Source organism: Entelurus aequoreus, linkage group LG13, assembly GCF_033978785.1.
Source record: "Entelurus aequoreus isolate RoL-2023_Sb linkage group LG13, RoL_Eaeq_v1.1, whole genome shotgun sequence".
Lineage (NCBI taxonomy): Eukaryota > Metazoa > Chordata > Actinopteri > Syngnathiformes > Syngnathidae > Entelurus > Entelurus aequoreus.
Genome location: NC_084743.1, coordinates 45890556 through 45911326, shown reverse-complemented (window position 1 = coordinate 45911326; position 20771 = coordinate 45890556). Strand labels below are relative to the sequence as shown.

Here is a 20771-nt window from a genome sequence, read left to right as displayed (position 1 = left end):
GTGAAATTAATTATTCATGATCCAGAATAAATTTACAGGGAGCAAGTAAGCAGCAGATTACTCTATGATGTAAACATAGGGAGACACAGAAGTGACCACAACGACCAAAAATAGTTTGTCTGTTATGATAACAATATCACTAATACTTGGCTAATATTCAAGTCACGAGATGTAAATTGTATTGTTTGCGATTTTATGCGTGTAAATGTGAAACTTCCCCTTGGCTCCGCTGTACGCGTACTTTTATTTATTTACTATTAAGAATGCATTAAAAAAGAACCCATCTATCGTCATGTATTTTATAATGATTGTGAACGATAGGCAAATTTCCACAAAAAGTGCAGTTCTCCTTTACTGTTATTAACCATATTGAGAAAGTCGCAAGCTGTTTTTAGGCTATAGCTATAATATAATATTATCATCAGTTAAATTCAATATGTTCAATAGTCATGTGTTTATATTCCAGTTAATGTCCAAAGAGTAGATGAAAAGGTAAAAAAATAGATTGAAAAAGTAAACAAAACACAATCATTGGCCAAAAACTATGGAAAAAATGTTCTCTAGAAACTATATGTTTTGGAAAAAAGGTTTGGTTACAATAAAAACTTAAATAATACGGTCGTTTTAGAAATACACTGTATTGCCAAAAGTATTTGGCCACCTGCCTTGACTCACATATGAACTTGAAGTGCCATCCCATTCCTAACCCATAGGGTTCAATATGTTGTCAGTCCACATTTTGTAGCTTTTACAGCTTCAACTCTTCTGGGAAGGCTGTCCACAAGGTTGCGGAGTGTGTTTATAGAAATTTTCGACCTATCTTCCAAAAGCGCATTGATGAGGTCACACACTGATGTTGGTCGAGAAGGCCTAGCTCTCAGTCTCTGTTCTAATTCATCCCAAAGGTGTTCTATCAGGTTCAGGTCAGGACTCTGTGCAGGCCAGTCAAGTTCATCCACACCAGACTTTGTCATCCCTGTGGCCAGGCCAAGTGATTAGGACACCTGATTCTGATCATTGGGATGGGTGACCAAATACTTTTGGCAACATAGTGTATCTCACATTGCAATTAACTCAATGAGCTTTTAAACAGATGTGGCCATGATGCTGTTAAAAACAACTGCTGAAAAAACTATTACAAAGGACATGTCGACTCACCGCTGTATATTAGTTTAGCAGAAACAAAACATAATTGTATCCGACCAATTCCATCAAAGTAGAACAGGCAAACACATGCAGAGCATGACGAACACGTTGATGATCAGCTGCTGAAGTGACCGGTCTCAATAATCATGTGGTTGTGGCCCTAAATAACCGCAAAGAGTGTTTCCTCCTCACTCTCCCCGTCCCTGAGCAAGCCTCATCGGGCCAGGGCAAGTTGGCTACGCTTCCCTGGTTTCACGTGCTAATAGCTGACGCCACTGGCGAGGCTCGCCGGCAGCATCGATTATTCATCAGTTTGAGGGAGAAGCGATCGCATTAATTAATCAACTTTCTTCTGGCCTGTCTTTAATGTACTTATGAGCGAGCAACCGTGCCATGTTTTTGAATTGATGGATTATTTTCGGTTTTACCTTCTTTTCTTTTTTGAGTACGTCTCCCATAAACTGACAAGGAGTATGACATAGTAATAACAGCATGGACTTTATGTCCCCTATCAATGTGTGCGTTTGAAAAAATTGTCCCAGAGAATTGCCATTTTAATTCTAAGCAGGAAAACGTGACTCACGTGTTTTCTATAATCCATGATTTTGGGAAGACATTCCTCAAGATTTTGGAATGTGTCTATGGATGGGGTTAAGGTCAGGGTTCTTTGTGGCGTTATCTACCCCTGCCTCTAAAGACCTTGCTTTGTGCACTGGATAACAGTCATGCTGGAAAAGAAAAAGGGGCTTTCCCCTAAACGTGAAAAGAGAGGAATATTCACCATCAAGCAGATACATGTAAACATTTGCATTTCAAAATATGTGAAATTTCCTGGGGAAATGTAAGAATTAGAGGATTTTCATCATAAAACTAAATAAATGTGGTCTGCAAAGCCAAGCAATGCTGTCAACATTCCTACATTATAAGCATTATGCTTCAGAGATTTTTCATGCTGACTCACATCATTTCTTAAAATCAATGTTTAAAATTTTACAAAAAGTATTAGTCAGCTTTTTCTTAAATAAGGTCAATAATCATCCCATTTGTCAAGATACTTACACGCATTTCTTTATCCATCCATTTCCCATGCTGTCAATATATTTGTGTTTATACATTTATGTGTGTGTGTGTGTGTGTGTGTGTGTGTGTGTGTGTGTGTGTGTGTGTGTGTGTGTGTGTGTGTGTGTGTGTGTGTGTGTGTGTGTGTGTGTGTGTGTGTGTGTGTGTGTGTGTGTGTGTGTATGTGTGTGTGTGTGTGTGTGTGTGTGTGTTTGTGTGTGTGCAATGACAATAAAGATCATTCCATTTCAATTCCGTATTTCATATATATATATATATATATATATATATATATATATATATATATATATATATATATATATATATATATATATATATATATATATATATATATATACATATATATACATATGGGGTGGGGGGGCAATTAAATTGATTTCAATCAATTTTAATAGGAGACGTTGATTTGAGATACAAGTAAATTGAGGTACTACTGTACTGGGTGTTTTTAAGTCTGGACACAAGGAAAACATTTATAAATTATACAATTATTTAAAAGTATATATTTTTTCTTCATTGTACCTGTAATAAATATAAAGAAATAATAATATATGAATGTTTTTTTGTTATGAATACTATAAATACTAGTCTTGTACTTTATGTATTTCCTTTTCATGTGCAACCAAAACTCAAAAGCTTGTTGTGAGTATGTCTTCATCTTGACATGTCTGTGTTCTTTTGTTTTTCAGTTTTCCCAGCCGGCATCCTGCAGCCTACTTTGTACAACCCTGAGTTCCCACAGTAAGTAGCTTTCTACCGTGCAGTCCACAGGGACATTAAAAACATCTCATGTGCCTCAAAAACAAAAGGTCTTTAAAAGCCGTATTATTCTTGCAAGCCTCGTCTTGCCTTGCACCCCTTATTGAAGCAGTTTAACAACCCATAAAGAGCTCAATTAATAGTTAACAAGGCCCTGCGAATGGAGCAGGTTTCATTGTCAGGTGATATGACTAAATTGGAGTTAAGTAATTGGACAGCGCATGACAGTAGATGGGACTAATCTTCCTTCATTTGAACTTAAAAGTACAAAGCACATAAATGACAAAAAAAACTTCTTTACCTGAGGGATTTCCAAAGTGCAAAAAATGTAATGAATTCATTAGACATTTTCTTTTTAACCTGAAACACAAAGCAAAGATGTCAATGTTTTGTTAAAACAGCTTCATCAATAAATAAGTCTGAAACCAATATAGTATACCAGGGGGCCCCCAAACTTTCTGACTCGGGGGCCCCCAAACTTTTTGACTCGGGGGCCGCATTGGGTTAAAAAATGTGGCCATGGCCGGGCTGTATATATATATATATATACACGGTAAATTTTTGGGTTTCCACCTATTTGTAACCGTTTTGAAAACAAATGATAAATATATGCATCATCCTGTTCTATCTCACATTCTTTATTGTCTTTTGGAAAAAAGTTGTCATAAACGTTACTTAATTCATTAAAAACATAATACAAAAGAAAACAAATTTGTATGCATATGTAAATGTATTCAGTTATAAACATTCATCAACTTCAGATCCATCCCTCAATTCTACGCTTTTTGTTGTTGTTGTAAGTTCTGAACCATCACCTCCATTGTGTCAAATAAACTAAATTTCTCACATGTAACATTATCACTGGAGGACAAGGCTACACATGATACACACAGAATAAGAGCGAGCAGGAGCAGACAAGAAGGCATGCTAATTGCTAATTTAGCCGCTAATCTAGTTTGAAACAACACAATAAATAGGTGATTTGTAAAATGTAGTAAGTGCAGATAGAACCATGTTACAGCAGAAAGTAAGCAGTTATTAACAGGAAATTAACAAGGAGAGTAATAAAATTACAGGTGTAAAACTCAAGGCTCCGATGCAAATACCATCACATCATTCATCGTGGCCCACAAAAGCCTTGAATATATAAGCCTTAGATCAGTACGTTTATCTTTTATTACAAAATGTATTCATTATTTCCGTTTTGACAGAAAAATACATGTGTTGCATGTAATTGCATATCTTTTCAACTTAAATGTTATCTAAGAACGCAACAAATATAATACTATCCTACATTTCAAACTTTTTGTTTGTTAAGATAAAACTGATCATAATAAATAACTGCTTGACTCATTTGTACCGTAAAGAAACTATAGTCCTTTTGCAGTGATATGCTGTAAAAATTGATTTGGAGTGATTTCTCCAGATTCTCTGAACCCTTTGATGATATTACGGACCGTAGATGGTGAAATCCCTAAATTCCTTGCAATAGTTGGTTGAGAAAGGTTTTTCTTAAACTGTTCAACAATTTGCCCACGCATTTGTTGACAAAGTGGTAACCCTCGCCCCATCCTTGTTTGTGAATGACTGAGCATTTCATGGAATCTACTTTTATACCCAATCATGGCACCCACCTGTTCCCAATTTGCCTGTTCACCTGTGGGATGTTCCAAATAAGTGTTTGATGAGCATTCCTCAACTTTATCAGTATTTATTGCCACCTTTCCCAACTTCTTTGTCACGTGTTGCTGGCATCAAATTCAAAAGTTAATGATTATTTGCACACAAAAAAAAAGTTTATCATTTTGAACATCAAATATGTTGTCTTTGTAGCATATTCAACTGAATATGAGTTGAAAATGATTTGCAAATCATTGTATTCCATTTATATTTACATCTAACACAATTTCCAATGAGACTTCTCGCGGGCCGGATTCGTTTGGGGACCCCTGATTTGGCCTATTTTATACTCGAAAAGTCTTAATTTAGGGCAAAATTACATAGAATACGCTTTGTTACTGATAACTCAAAGCTAAGATATGGATGTTATATATTGTTTTAACATCTGCTGACTGAAGAATCCTCCATCAAGTCTTTTATTGGGCGCCAAACAATCATCCATGCCACACCCACTTCAAGTTTTTACATCAATGTATATTTGATGTACTAAATGTAGCAAAGTGGCCCCCACATCCTTCAGTTTTTATTGCTGCGGCCCTCGCTGGAAATAGTTTGGACATCTCTGATGTAGAGTCTTTGTAAAGCAGAGCTTATTCCACTACAAACTCTAATTCGGTCCAAATGGCTGCGCCTTCTTTGATTCATATAAATCACACGCACACAAATGAGATCATTAGAGCTAACAGTTTGTGTGCTAAACATTACCGTACACTTTTACGTCTTCATTAGCGCCGATCACCACTAATTCTTCTACCTGCTGCCATGCACGTTAATAAATATTAATTCATGGTTGTGTGGAAGCATGTCCCCTTCCAGGAGGCCCAAACTCCCAAATACACACAGGCACAAAACACCTCGACTATCATGTCCAGTAATTGAAGCTTCAATCAGCCGGTTAGTCTCAGCGAGAGAAGCTGGCTCATTGTGAGGCAGTGTATCGACTAGCTGTCAGAAAGTCATTTTCGGACGTAGTCATGTGGATAGCCCTCTCATTGGACTCTGGTGTGATGCAAAGGAAGCTAGCGTCCAGTTCTGGGCAAGATTCTTTGGCAGCAATGGGCCATTAAAGAAGGAATGTGTTGGTGTTGAATTCATCAAGACGTGTCAGCATTTCTAGGTGCAGTTGGAAGAATCACTGTATTGCATCGAAAATGTGTTTTTTGCACAGGAACAAAAACACCTTCATTAGTTTAAGTCAGGGGTGTCCATGTTTTGGGCATGCAGCTCATCTATTATTGGCCTCCAGCATTTTATTCAAATACAATGTATGATTTAGTACTGAGAGACAGTGGTATCTGTATATGTGAATGCCCTGGCACTGGATAAGTGACGTCAACATAGCAGTTGTCGACATGACTGAACTGGAAACTTGCAAATGTACATATGACATCGGCAAGACACATAGGAAGAATGGTTGATCTAAAGTATTTTTCAACCCGTGGCAGTTCTTCAACATTGTTTCCTATATTTGTGTAATGTGTACAGAAGGAGGAGACGGCACAGACAGGAGGGATGTAGTTTAGCACTAGATGTATTTATATATATATAAATATTAACATGAAGTGTGTAATTAATCCAACAGTGTGTGGTGTGTGACTATGTGTGGGAATTAACTGCTGAGTGTTACCGTGAGTGTTGGGCAAGAGAGACGGAAGTCCAATAGGGGCAGAGCAGGCTCGTAGATCCGTGAGACAGGCAGGTGGTCGGGGCGATAGAGAGACGTTGAAGGTCTGTGTCCAAGCGGGAGGTCGAGATCCAAGAGGCAGCCACGGAAGCAAAGGGAACACGGAAGACGAGACAGATCGGTAGGTTGTGAGTTCAAACCCCGGCCGAGTCATACCAAAGACTAAAAAAATGGGACCCATTACCTCCTTACTTGGCACTCAGCATCAAGGGTTGGAATTGGGGGTTAAATCAACAAAATGATTCCCAGGCGCGGCCACTGCTGCTGCCCACTGCTCCCCTCTCCTCCCAGGGAGTGGACAGGAGGATGGGTCAAATGCAGAGGACAAATTTCACCACACCTAGTGTGTGTGTGACAATCATCGGTACTTTAATTTAACTTTAACTTAACACAGCTCGTGATGTGGGAACGAGGGCAGGCTGCAGGGTGGACGATAAGGAGGACACGAGACAATCAACACGACGGGGGAGAAACACAGAGAGAGAATGCATAGAGCTAGATGATCGCTTACTGTACAGGAACAGATGACTACGTTCTGGCGTGGGATAGCAAGTTGTGCAGGCTTATGAAGGCAGGTCCTCTGATCAACCACAGGTGCGCTGATGACTGGTGATTGATTGCAGCTGCTTGCTACCGCCGGACTGACGCACTCCTGGAAGTGCGCTCAGCACAGCGCACACATGAATGCGCACTGACGTGCGCCCGGGCCGTGACAATTTGTGCATATTTATATTTAGTTGCTTATGTTTTCATATGATATTGTATCTATCAGATTATAGATGTATGAATAGAAAATGAATGGATGGATGGAATGTATGACTTATTATGCAAAACCAACTTTTCTTACATATTAGTACCGTTTTTTGCGTATTTGGTGTCTGTAAAAATCACGTCATTCCCAGCTCTGACTTCCAACTTCCGAGGTAGATCGAACGCAGCATTAAGCTGAAGATAAGAAAAAAAACTATTAAACCGGACAAGCGGTAGAAAATGGATGGATGTATGGATAAAACATAAAACTTTTGGTCTTACTTGCTTACCAGTACTTGCTAGCGTCATTTATTGAACATGCATCAACTTGCAGTCCACACATATATCTGCTCTGGTATCGCTTATGTGGGACTGCCATCTACTGGTCACACTTATCATTACACCATGTATCACATACAATTGGTTCAAGGTTAGTAAGCACAACCAGAATTGATACATACATACACTGTGGATTTTTTAAGAAAATGAAATTATTTTTTTCCTTATAGTCCGAAAAATACGGTCATGTTTAGCATACAGCAGGGGTCTCCAAACTATGGCTTGCAGACCAAATGGCCTGTGAGATGACATGAGTTTATTAATAAGGAGTCTTTACCCACAGGGAGATTGCAGTCTTTATAATAGTCTGACACATTTATTGCTACTATTATGTCACCATTGAGTAGACCATGAGTAATTCAATTCAATGACCTTTATTTACGCTGTGATTGCACATTTGCACGGCATTTTTCTCATCTGACCCAATGCAAACAACCTTCCTTAGTCATGGTGCAAAAAACTAATAAAAACATCCAACCAAGACAAAATCTATTAAACCGGACAAGCGCTAGAGGATGGATGGATGGGAAAACTTTTTTTTTTTAAAAAGCTTAATATAAGCTACAAATATCGGTAAAAAAATACTAGACCGTGATTGAAGAAACGGGATCTAGAAACAGTGCTCAATTGTTTTTGCCATGGTATAGCGAGGTATGGAAGACAAGTATGGTATGGCCAACATGTAACAGGTCCGGGAAACATCAATCCGTCATCTTCCTACCTCAGCCGCTGTGAATTTGAATACCACTAGTTGGGAAGCGGCTATAATACCAGACCTAAAAGGATCTCCAGCGGAAACACAAATAGGAACCAGTGGACGAAAACAATATGAATTTGAATTTGTGTATGAATACAAAAAATGCTATTAAATAGGTTACACAGGCTACACTGTAAAAAAAAAATTCTGTAAAAAAACGGTCATCTACTGGCAGCTACGGCTGCCAAACGAAAACCATAAAATTAAAGTAAAACATGGTAGACCTAATAATGATCAAAAACATTATAATTACAGAAATGTTCATGAAACGTTTTACGGAAAAATATCGTAATATTACATGAATTTGAAAGTAATTTAAGAAAACAGAAAATGCTATGTATAATTAATTTGGTATTTTTCTGTAAAAAAAATAGAAATATACATAATTTTTCATTACTGGCATATTACTTAAAATAACAGGCGGATTGTTTATTTACAGATAATGTCTTCGATTCTACAGTTTTATAAACTATTTAAAAAAAATAGAAAAATTACAGTAGAAATTTTGAGTAAATTAACCATAAAAATAGGATTTTTTTTACAGTGTATGCAATTTGTAACATGCGGACTGCATGTGGTCTAATGTTTCCTTTATTTGTTAGGTCTTTGAACTATGGCGGAATAGGAGCAATCATTGGCCATGAACTGACACATGGATATGATGACTGGGGTAAGAATAACATTTTATTCATCATCAGTGCTGCTGCTTGGGTTAGATCAGTGTTTTTCAAACTGTGTTATGTGTACCACTGGTGCGGGGGTCAGCAACTCGCGGCTCTTTAAAAAAGAATTGAAAATGGAAAAAGATGGGAGAAAATTAATTGTTTTGTTTTAGTATGCTTTTTGTTTGAGGACAAACCTGACACAAACCTTCCCAATTGTTAGAAAGCCCACTGTTTAATATGTTTGTGCGTATGCTTCACTGAGGAGAGTATTTGGTGAACACCGTTTTGTCCTACTAATTTCGGCCGTTCATGAACTCACCATAGTGTGGACTGTGACGCAACAGTTTGTTTACATGTAAAATCTTCCACTCCTTCTTTGTCTCATTTTGTCCATCAAAACTTTCATGAATGCACAAAAGTGCGCTTTGTAGGTGTTATTGACTTGTTGGAGTGCTAATCTAATCAATGCTAACATGCTATTTAGGCCAGCTGTATATACATATTGCATTATTATGCATCATTTGTAGGTATATTTGAGCTAATTTAATATCCTTTTCTTTTGTCCTCTTACTATATAAATTTTATTTGCATGTCTCATGACACATTATCTGTATGTAATATTGGCTGCATTTCTGATAGTTGTTTGTGTGCCATGTTGTTTCAGACCACAGCAAACATTACCTAGCTTGCCAAAGATTATAATAAATCTATTAAAAGCAGACAGCCTGCCGTTTCCTTTAACTTGTACACATACATCTATATCTTTGACCATTAAGAGCCAGTAATTTCCAGGAGTTATCTCACCTTCTGAGTAGCCTCTGATTTACTAATGTTTCTAATGTTGTAAAAATGTGTAGAATAAATATTACATTTCAACGAAGATTTGCTTCAGCCTGCGACACATAGTCATTTTTATAGTAGGCTATTATAGCTAATATAGACACTAATGACATGTGTTGCCTTCATTATAAGACTTATATACGGCTTTTCATTTTTTGCGGCTCCAGACAGATTAGTTTTTTGTATTTTTGGTCCAATATGGCTCTTTCAACATTTTGGGTTGCCGACCCCTGCACTAGTGGTACATGGGCTTCATCTAGTGGTACGCCAAAAATGACTTGATTAAGGTACAGTGTTTTATTTCCCAATGTTCAAACAGTGTTACTGTTCAAACTGTGTGTAATACAGTGGCCAAAAATACTAAATATACTGTACCTGTTAAAAAAAACCTCTGCCTTGTTTTTAAGTAATACTTAGGCCTATTATGCTACTGTATCTTAATGTCGGTCAATATAAGTTTTTTTCTGAGGTGGTACTTGGTGAAAAAAATTTTGTTAGATTGAACATTTACAGTACATCAGATGAAAATCAGCAAAAGATCACTGACTATATGAATGTATCTACTTTAAGCTTTGTAGCTTTTAATTAGGGATGGACTGAAGTGAAACCAAAAATGAAGAACCCAAGCCCGAAAAGAGAGGAATTATTATTTTGCCAATTATTATTATTACCAATGCATTTATGACTATGAATGTGTACTAAACTCACTAAAATCAAGGCGTTGCAATTGCACAAATTAATATTTATCTTTCGAAAATTAAAACAATCATGAAATTATGAAAATACTGTATGTATTTACCCCTGCTCTTCCAACAATATAAAATAAACGTTCTTATCTTTTGGCGTCGACGCACTGGTGGGTACTTTTCTTTGCTGTTTGGCGTTGTTGTCGGACTGCAGGTGATGTATGAAACCAGATGTGGAAAACGTCTTTGCTGAAAATCCCCGTCTTGATATTTTCACAATGCATATTTTGCAGATCACTGTCTTTCTCAGTTATATTGAAATACATCCACAGTGCCGACATGTTGCCTCTGCTCCACTCCAGACGAGTGCACGCTTCATGCTACTTCGTCACAACATCCTGTTTTGGAAGTGCTGTTTTGGTGGTTAAAGTAATTTGGCCAAAAGCCAAAAATGACAAATTGGGCCAAAATTTTGGTGCATTACTACTTTTAATGAAACAAACGTGTCCTTTTTGTATTCTAACATACAGGTATTGTTGTCATGTCCTTTCTTGCTTGCATATTAAACAATCGCTTCGCATCCCTAGGGGGCCAGTATGATCGCCACGGCAACCTCAAACAGTGGTGGACTGAGGACAGTTACAGAAAGTTCCAGAAGAAGGCCGAATGTATTGTTAAACTCTACAACAATTTCACAGTTTACAATCAAAGGGTGAGTCTTTACCAAGGAAACGCCACAGAAACTTTAAGGCCTACTGAAACCCACTACTACCGACCACGCAGTCTGATAGTTTATATATCAATGATGAAATCTTAACATTGCAACACATGCCAATACGGCCGGGTTAGATTAGTAAAGTGCAATTTTAAATTTCCCGCAAAATATTCTGCTGAACACGTCTCGGTATGATGACGTTTGCGCGTGACGTCACGGATTGTAGCGGACATTTTGGGACAGCATTGTGGCCAGCTATTAAGTCGTCTGTTTTCATCGCAAAATTCCGCAATATTCTGGACATCTGTGTTGGTGAATCTTTTGCAATTAGTTTAATGAACAATGGAGACAGCAAAGAAGAAAGCTGTAGGTGGGAAGCGGTGTATTAGCGGCCAGCTGCAGCAACACAAACACGTAGCGGCTACCTTGTAGTGGTTTCATTGTTTACATTCCCGAACGATGACAGTCAAGCTTTACCATTGGCCTGTGGAGAACTGGGACAACATAGACTCTTACCAGGAGGACTTTGAGTTGGATACACATTGGCCTGTGGGGAACTGGGACCACAGAGACTCTTACCAGGAGGACTTTGAGTTGGATACGCGCTACCGTGAGTACCCAGCTGCGGCTTCCAAACATTTGATCGCTTGCCCGTACGTGCGTGCCGCTATGTGCATGTCACGTACGTAACTTTGTGGAAATATATGTGCTGTATGAACTTTGCGTAGGTGAACGGTACTTTGGGCTGTGGGATTGAGTGTGTTGTGCGGGTGTTTTATTTGTATTGGCGGGTTATATGGACGGGAGGGGGGAGGTGTTTTTTATGCGGGATTCATTTGTGGCATATTAAATATAAGCCTGGTTGTGTTGTGGCTAATAGAGTATATATATGTCTTGTGTTTATTTACTGTTTTAGTCATTGCCAGCTGAATATCAGGTTCTACCCGCCTCTCACAGCATCTTCCCTATCTGAATCGCTTCCACTGCCCTCTAGTCCTTCTCTCTCACTTTCCTCATCCACGAATCTTTCATCCTCGCTCAAATTAATGGGGGAATCGTCGCTTTCTCTATCCGAATCGCTCTCGCTGCTTGTGGCCATGATTGTAAACAATGTGCAGATGTGAGGCGCTCCACAACCTGTGACGTCACGCTACTTCCGGTACAGACAAGGCTTTTTTATCAGCGACCAAAAGTTGCGAACTTTATCGTCGATGTTCTCTACTAAATCCTTTCAGCAAAAATATGGCAATATCGCGAAATGATCAAGTATGACACATACAATGGATCTGCTATCCCCGTTTAAATAAGAAAATCTCATTTCAGTAGGCCTTTAAACTGCACCATCTTTCATTACATGTAATGTACCATATTGTTCGGACCATAAATCGCACCGGATTATAAACGGGCCTATATGAGTGTATTTTCATACAAAAGGCACACCAAATTATAAGACACATTAAAAGGGTCATGCTATTATTTTTTTCTACATTTAAAACACTTCCTTGTGGTCTACATAACATGTAATGGTGGTTATTTGGTGAAAATGTTGCATAGATTATGTTTTACAGACCATCTTCAAACCGCCTCCTGACCGTCTCTTCAGGATGCGCCGTTTGGTGGGCGGTCTTATTTACGTGGCTCCACATTGACTGCGTCTTCTCCCTGTCATCTTTATTGTAGTTATTAGCGCTTTCATAGCGAGTCTCCTGGCAGACATAGGTTCGAACTATACGCTACTTTGTATTAGAAATGGCAACAGCGGAGGATAAATGCCCCACAACAAGAGGATAGAGAAAAAGAAGGAGTATATTGACTACAGGGCAGACTACAATGGCAAATTTCCGGGATTTATGCAAATCTCAAATACACAACAGCAGGTACAGTCTGGGAAACAAAACGCCAGACAAAATGTCTTCTAATAGGGGCCATTCTGGGGTCTTTATAGACATAATAATACCTGTATGTTGAAGCGCAGCACGTCTGACTAAGGAAGCCGTAATGCTCCAACAATCCATCAAGCGGTGCGGCTTTGCAGCTTACTAAAGTCGTACCAAAACATTTTGTCAGAAGATAGTATGGTATGGTATGGTATATTTGAGCGCCGGTTAAGATTCTATATTCTCAATGAAACATTAGTTTTGGTCTTGCTTGCTTACCGGTACTTGCTAGCGTCATTTATTGAACAGGCATCAACTTGCAGTCCACACTTATATCTGCTCTGGTATCTCTTATTTGTGACTACCATCTACTAGTCACAATTATCATTACACCATGTATCACATAAAATTGGTATTATTATTATAATATTAGTAAGCACAACCAGAATTGATACACTGTGGATTTTTTAAGAAAATTAAATGGTTTTGTGCTTTAAATCTCGAAAAATACAGTCATGTTTAGCATACAGCAGGGGTCTCCAAACTCTGGCTTGCAGGCCAAATGCGGCCTGCCGATGTCTTCAACTCGGCCTGTGAGATGACATGAGTTTATTAATAATTAATCTTTAGCCACAGGGAGATTTCAGTCGATTTTGTTGCTACTATTATGTCACCTTCGAGTATACAACATGAGTAATTAGAATAGAATAGAATAGAATAGAAAGTACTTTATTGATCCCTGGGGGAAATTCAGCACCACAGTTTGCTCACAATAGACAATAAATACTATACAGCATTATTCACATGTGAATAATATAAATATATTATACATATATTCTACATTTAAGTGCAGTCAAGAAGGAACATATTCATTATACAGTCTGATGGCTGTCGGTATGAAGGACCTCCTGTGTCGTTACGTGTTGCATTTTGGGAGTCTGAGCCTTCCACTGAACGTGCTCATTCAGGTCCGAGTGTAGTGGGTGGGAGGTGTTGTCCATAATGGCTAGGAGCTTTGCTAGACTTCTCCTCTCTGACACCACCGCCAGAGAGTCTAGCTCCACTCCCACCACGTTACTGGCCTTCTTTACCAGCTTGTCCAGCCTGTTTGCGTCCCTCGCTCTCAGCCCGCTTCCCCAGCAGGCCACGGCGTATTAGAAGGCACCCGCCACCACCGACCCGTAGAATTCAGGTCAATGACTCTATGTGATTGAAGTTTTGCACAGCATAACTTATATGACCCAACCTTCCTTAGTCATGGTGCAAAAAACATCCAACCAACACAAAATGTCAGCAGACATGGTCACACGTAACACAACCTGCTCACTAAACTTTGTGGACTTTATGAAAAGCGTCTATGCACCTTAAAATTTTCAAAATTAGACCCATTTAAATCCATTACAAAGCATGATGGGAAAAATGCAAAACACCCTCCACACTTATCCATGTTTGGCGCATTTTAGCTGCTTGATATTTCTGATTAATTACTCAACTTTAAGAGGGTAGTCACGGAAGTAAACAAGGTAAAAGTTGAACTTTCACATACTCTTAACATCCAATTATAATAATTATTAAATATCCATCCATCCATCCATTTTCTACCGCTTATCCCTTTCGGGGTTGCGGGGGGTGCTGGAGCCTATCTCAGCTGCAATAGGGCGGAAGGCGGGGTACACCCTGGACAAGTCACCATCTCATCGCAGAATTATTAAATATATTTCCATTATATGAATATAATATGTATACATATATCCGTGTTGCCAACTTAGCGACTATGTGTATGTATATACAGTCGCAATCAAAAGTTTACATACACTTGTAAAGAACATAATGTCATGGCTGTCTTGACTTTCCAATAATTCTTACAACTCTTTTTTTAGTGATAGAGTGATTGGAGCACATACTTGTTTGTCACAAAAAACATTCATGAAGTTTGGTTCTTTTATGAATTTATTATGAGTCTACTGATAATGTGACCAAATCTGCTGGGTCAAAAGTATACATACAGCAATGTTATATTTGGTTACATGTCCCTTGGCAAGTTTCACTGCAATAAGGCACTTTTGGTAGCCATCCACAAGCTTCTGGCAAGCTTGTGGTTGATTTTTTGACCACTCCTCTTGACAAAATTGGTGCAGTTCAGCTAAATGTGTTGGTTTTCTGACATGGACTTGTTTCTTCAGCATTGTCCACACGTTTAAGTCAGGACTTTGTGAAGGCCATTCTAAAAGCTTAATTTGAGCCTGATTTAGCCATTCCTTTACCACTTTTGACGTGTGTTTGGGGTCATTGTCCTGTTGGAACACCCAACTGCGCCCAAGACCCAACCTCCGGGCTGATGATTTTAGGTTGTCCTGAAGAATTTGGAGGTAATCCTCCTTTTTCATTGTCCCATTTAAAGCACCAGTTCCACTGGCAGCAAAACAGGCCCAGAGCATAATACTACCACCACCATGCTTGACGGTAGTAATGGTGTTCCTGGGATTAAATGCCTCGCCTTTTCTCCTCCAAACATATTGCTGGGTATTGTGGCCAAACAGCTAAATTTTTGTTTCATCTGACCAAACAACTTTGCTCCAGAAGGTCTTATCTTTGTCCATGTGATGTCAGATGAAACTAAAATGTAGCTGTTTGACCACAATACCAAGCAATATGTTTGGAGGAGAAAAGGTGAGGCCTTTAATCCCAGGAACACCATGCCCACCGTCAAGCATGGTGGTGGTAGTATTATGATCTGGGCCTGTTTTGCTGCCAATGGAACTGGTGCTTTAAATGGGACAATGAAAAGGGAGGATGCGCTTCAAGCACACCTGTGAAGTTCAAACCATTTCAGGTGACTACCTCTTGAAGCTCATCGAGAGAATACCAAGAGTGTGCAAAGCAGTAATCTGAGCAAAGGGTGGCTATTTTGAAGAAACTAGAATGTAAAACATGTTTTCAGTTATTTCACTTTTTTTGTTAAGTACATAACTCTTGTGTTCATAGTTTTGATGCCTTCAGTGACAATCTACAATGTAAATAGTCATGATTATAAAGTCAACGCATTGAATGAGAAGGTGTGTCCAAGTTTTTGGTCTGTACTGTATATATACAGCATATATATATATATTAGGGCTTTGAATCTTTGGGTGTCCCACGATTCGATTCAATATCGATTCTTGGGGTCACGATTCGATTATAAATCGATTTTTTTGATTCAACGCGATTCTCGATTCAAAAACGATATTTTTCCGATTAAAAACAATTCTCTATTCATTCAATACAGCAGGATCTACCCCAGTCTGTTGACATGCAAGCAGAGTTGTAGATTTTTGTAAAAAGCTTTTATAATTGTAAAGGACAATGTTTTATCAACTGATTGCAATAATGTAAATTTGTTTCAACTATTAAATGAACCAAAAATATGACTTATTTTATCTTTGTGAAAATATTGGACACAGTGTGTTGTCAAGCTTATGAGATGCGATGTAAGTGTAAGCCACTTTGACACTATTGTTCTTTTTTTTTTTTCTTTTTTTTTATAAATGTCTAATGATAATGTCAATGAGGGATTTTTAATCACTGCTATGTTGAAATTGTTACTAATATTGATACTGTTGTTGATAATATTCATTTTTGTTTCACTACTTTTGGTTTGTTCTGCGTCGTGTTTGTGTCTCCTCTCAATTGCTCTGTTTATTGCAGTTCTGAGTGTTGCTGGGTCGGGTTTGGTTTTGGAATTAGATTTCATTGTTATGGTATTGCTGTGTATTGTTTTGTTGGATTGATTAATTAAAAAAATTTAAAAAATTATAAAATAAATAAATTAATTTTAAAAAAATCGATTTAAAAAAAAAAAAGAATCGATTCTGAATCGCACAACGTGAGAATCGCGATTCGAATTTGAATCGATTTTTCCCACACCCCTAATATATATATATATATATATATATATATATATATATATATATATATATATATATATATATATATATATGAAATACGGAATGGAAATGGAATGAAAGTGTTGCTGGGTCGGGTTTGGTTTTGGAATTGGATTCATTGTTATGGTATTGCTTTGCATTATTTTGTTGGATTGATTAATACAAAAAATTAAAAATAAAAATACAAATGAAAAAAGATTTTTGAAAAATGAGAATCGATACTGAATCGTACAACGTGAGAATCGCAATTTGAATTTGAATCGATTCATGCAAAGGTTACAATATAACATTTGCAAATGAGAAGTGTAACGAAGATATAACAACTGGACAGCACAGTTATAGTTATTAGCTCAGTGTTAAATGTTTTTAATGTTTTTATTATTTAACAATTAACTTTTATTAACTCATGAACATACACAAAAGTACTGAAAGTTGGTACCAAATCGTTTCAAATGTGAACCCACACACTGTCTGTATGAACAATTAATACATACTGTAGAATCTCAAGTTCAACAATTTACCATGGAGAGGTGGGCCTGGGCACGGTAGATTGTTCTTTCACAACTGCTCGCAGGAATGCACAATGCAACCTAGACGTGTTGTGTACCCAATGTTCATCCGCTAGTTATTAATGATGACATAAAATACGTCTGAAAAGGTGCAGAAAGGCCGTTTGTAAAATGGAGTGATGATGTCCTGCCGTGAGCTGGGTGTAGTGTGACTGCCAAAGGGTAACCAGGGAGGGTGGAGGCTGATTGTCATGTCGCAGTGTGAGTGCACCCACAACAGATGTATGCTCGGGTTTCTGCTGTGCTGATCTTTTCAGCTCCTGTAAGTTTGTGCTAAAATTGACTTGATTGCGAAATGCTTTGTACAAGACAAAGATGTGATTTCATGTTGGCCAATTATAAAAGACTGAATGAAGTAGGCCAAACACAGAAACACTAACTCTCACAGTTAGGGTGTCAATAACATGTTTTACCAGATACTTTTTGTATAAACTCTTAAGCGGCCCTATCTTACAATTGCAACTTTGCACACTTAAAGGCCTCCTGAAATGAAATGTTTTTATTTAAACGGAGATAGCAGATCCATTCTATGTGTCATACTTGATCATTTCGCGATATTGCCATATTTTTGCTGAAAGGATTTAGTAGAGAACAACGACGATAAAGATCGCAACTTTTGGTATCTGATGAAAAAAAGCCTTGCCCCTACCGGAAGAAGCGTGACCTAGTCAATTGAACAGCTCCTCACATTTTCCTATTGTTTACAATGCAGCTATAGCGATTCGGACCGAGAAAGTGACGATTACCCCATTAATTTGAGTGAGGATGAAAGATTCGTGGATGAGGAACGTTAGAGTGAATGACTAGAATGCAGTGCAAGACATATCTTTTTTCGCTCTGACCGTAACTTAGGTACAAGCTGGCTTATTGGATTCCACACTCTCTCCTTTTTCTATTGTGGATCACAGATTTGTATTTTAAACCACCTCGGATACTATATCCTCTTGAAAATGAGAGTCGAGAACGCGAAATGGACAATCACAATACATCGGCGAAGCTCTTTAGCTACTGAGCTAACGTGCTGGCATCGGGCCCAAATGCAGATAGAAACAAAATAAGGATAGACAGAAGAGCAACAATACTATTAAACCATGTACATGTAACTACACGGTTAATGCTTTCCAGCCTGGCGAAGGTTAACCATGCTGTTGCTAACGACGCCTTTGAAGCTAACTTAGCTATGCAGCTAACGTGATAGCATCGGTCTCAAATGCAGACAGAAACAAAATACATAAACCCCTGACTGGAAGGATAGACAGAAAATCAACAATACTATTAAACCATAAACATGTAAATACACGGTTAATGCTTTCTTGCTTGGCGAAGCTTAAAAATGCTGTTGCTAACGACGCCATTGAAGCTAACTTAGTATAACGGGACCTCACAGAGCTATGATAAAAACATTAGCGCTCCACCTACGCCAGCCAGCCCTCATCTGCTCATCAACACCCGTGCTCACCTGCGTTCCAGCGATCGACGGAAGGATTAAGGACTTCACCACGATCATCCGTGCGGTCGGTGGCTAGCGTCGGCTAGCGCGTCTGCTATCCGAGTCAAAGTCTTCCTGGTTGTGTTGCTGTAGTCCGCCGCTAATACACCGATCCCACCTACAACTTTCTTCTTTGCAGTCTTCATTGTTCATTAAACAAATTACAAAAGATTCACCAACACAGATGTCCAGAATACTGTGGAATTATGAGATGAAAACAGAGCTATTTTGTATTGTATTCAATGGGGTACCGATACTTCTGTTTCACTGGCTACGTCACGCGCATACGTCATCATCCAAAGGCGTTTTCAACCGGAAGTTTAGCGGGAAATTTAAAATTGCACTTTATAAGTTAACCCGGCCGTATTGGCATGTGTTGCAATGTTAAGATTTCATCATTGATATATAAACTATCAGACTGCGTGGTCGGTAGTTGTGGGTTTCAGTAGGCCTTTAAGTTACATGAAGTGAAATTGCTTTATTAGTGTGTTTTGAAGTTTTCCCTGGCTAAATTGTTATACCACTCTTAAATCTTGTGAAAAGTCGAGTAAGAGAACATTTCAAGATTTCAGGCGGGGGTGCTTGAGCCAACGTCAGACCATTCACAACAGAGTAGCGTGACCAGGGAGGCGCCATTTTGGCCAAGAGGAGAAGAACGCAGATTTACCCTAAAACAAAGTATTTTATTAAAATATTTCAAAAAAATCCCCTGAAATGATCAAGGCCACTTTTAGGGTATCTTCACACCTGTTTTAAGTAAAGGTGTCTCAATTCAACTTCTTGACTTTGGATGAATGAATAAATGAATGAATGATCTTTATTTGTCATTGTGCATGTACAGGTACAGGTCCAACGAAATTTAGGTTGCTTCCCTGAGGTGCTTTGCATTTAAAAAAAGAAGAAACCACACAATATAAAGAAACAACACAATATACACAATACGCAATATACAATATGGCCTAAGACCACTCTAGGAAGCAATGTAAAAAAGACGAGACAATAAAAAGTATAAAGTGACTAGTGAACTGACTAGAGAGGAGTAATGCTGGTTCCCAGTGTGCTTTGAATATTAACCGACTGATACCAATATTGACCCAATATCAGCACAAATCATACGTACTTTTATTATTTTGTAGTGTGGAACGTTAGGAAAGGTAAGGAAAAGTAAAATTACTCAAACAGAGACCAATAGTAGGTATGAAGAACACTAACCTATTCATTATTAACCGTCTGAAATGGACTTATGCTGTCCTAAAGATTAAGTGGAATGTTTTTTTGTTTTTTTTGGCTGCAGCTAGTGGCCACAATAATCAATTAAGTTAAGCTCATAGCGCACTAAGTTTAATGATGCGGACACGTTTGTTACTGGATAATTTTTAGTACGCTTCTACCTCGGAGACTTTCTATCTGTGAATAACACGCCCTATAATTATTTGATACATGTTTAAATTAACACGAATAATGCAACATTGTTTAATTAAGGATAGTTATGTACAAACGTATGTGCTATTGTGTGCTTATCTATAAAAGCGCTATATAAATCTCAGGTATTATTATTATTATTATTATTATTATTATCTGATGTGTAGCTGCTAGCTCCAAGTAGCCTATAGCCTCTCATGTATACCTTTTGTAAATGACTTCACTAAATATGAGAAAAGACCAAACATGTGCACTGCGTACTTGTTGCTTGAAGGGGAACTGCACTTTTTGGGAGAATTTTTACCTATCATTCACAATCATTATTAAAGACAAGACGCCGTATGTATTTTTTTTATTGCATTCTTACTCTTACAATGGAGCTAATGGGAG

The 20771-nt window shown here is 38.2% G+C and overlaps 1 protein-coding gene across 1 annotated transcript in view; it reads left to right on the top strand.

Annotated features, from left to right (window-relative positions):
- The window catches only part of LOC133663875 (endothelin-converting enzyme-like 1), a 176543-nt gene that overhangs the window by 142569 nt on the left and 13203 nt on the right, over positions 1–20771 (top strand). The window contains exons 13-15 of the mRNA XM_062068591.1: positions 2916–2967; positions 8798–8865; positions 10974–11098. Of these exons, the coding sequence (XP_061924575.1) occupies positions 2916–2967; positions 8798–8865; positions 10974–11098 (245 nt within the window). The remainder of the gene's footprint in view (positions 1–2915; positions 2968–8797; positions 8866–10973; positions 11099–20771) is intronic.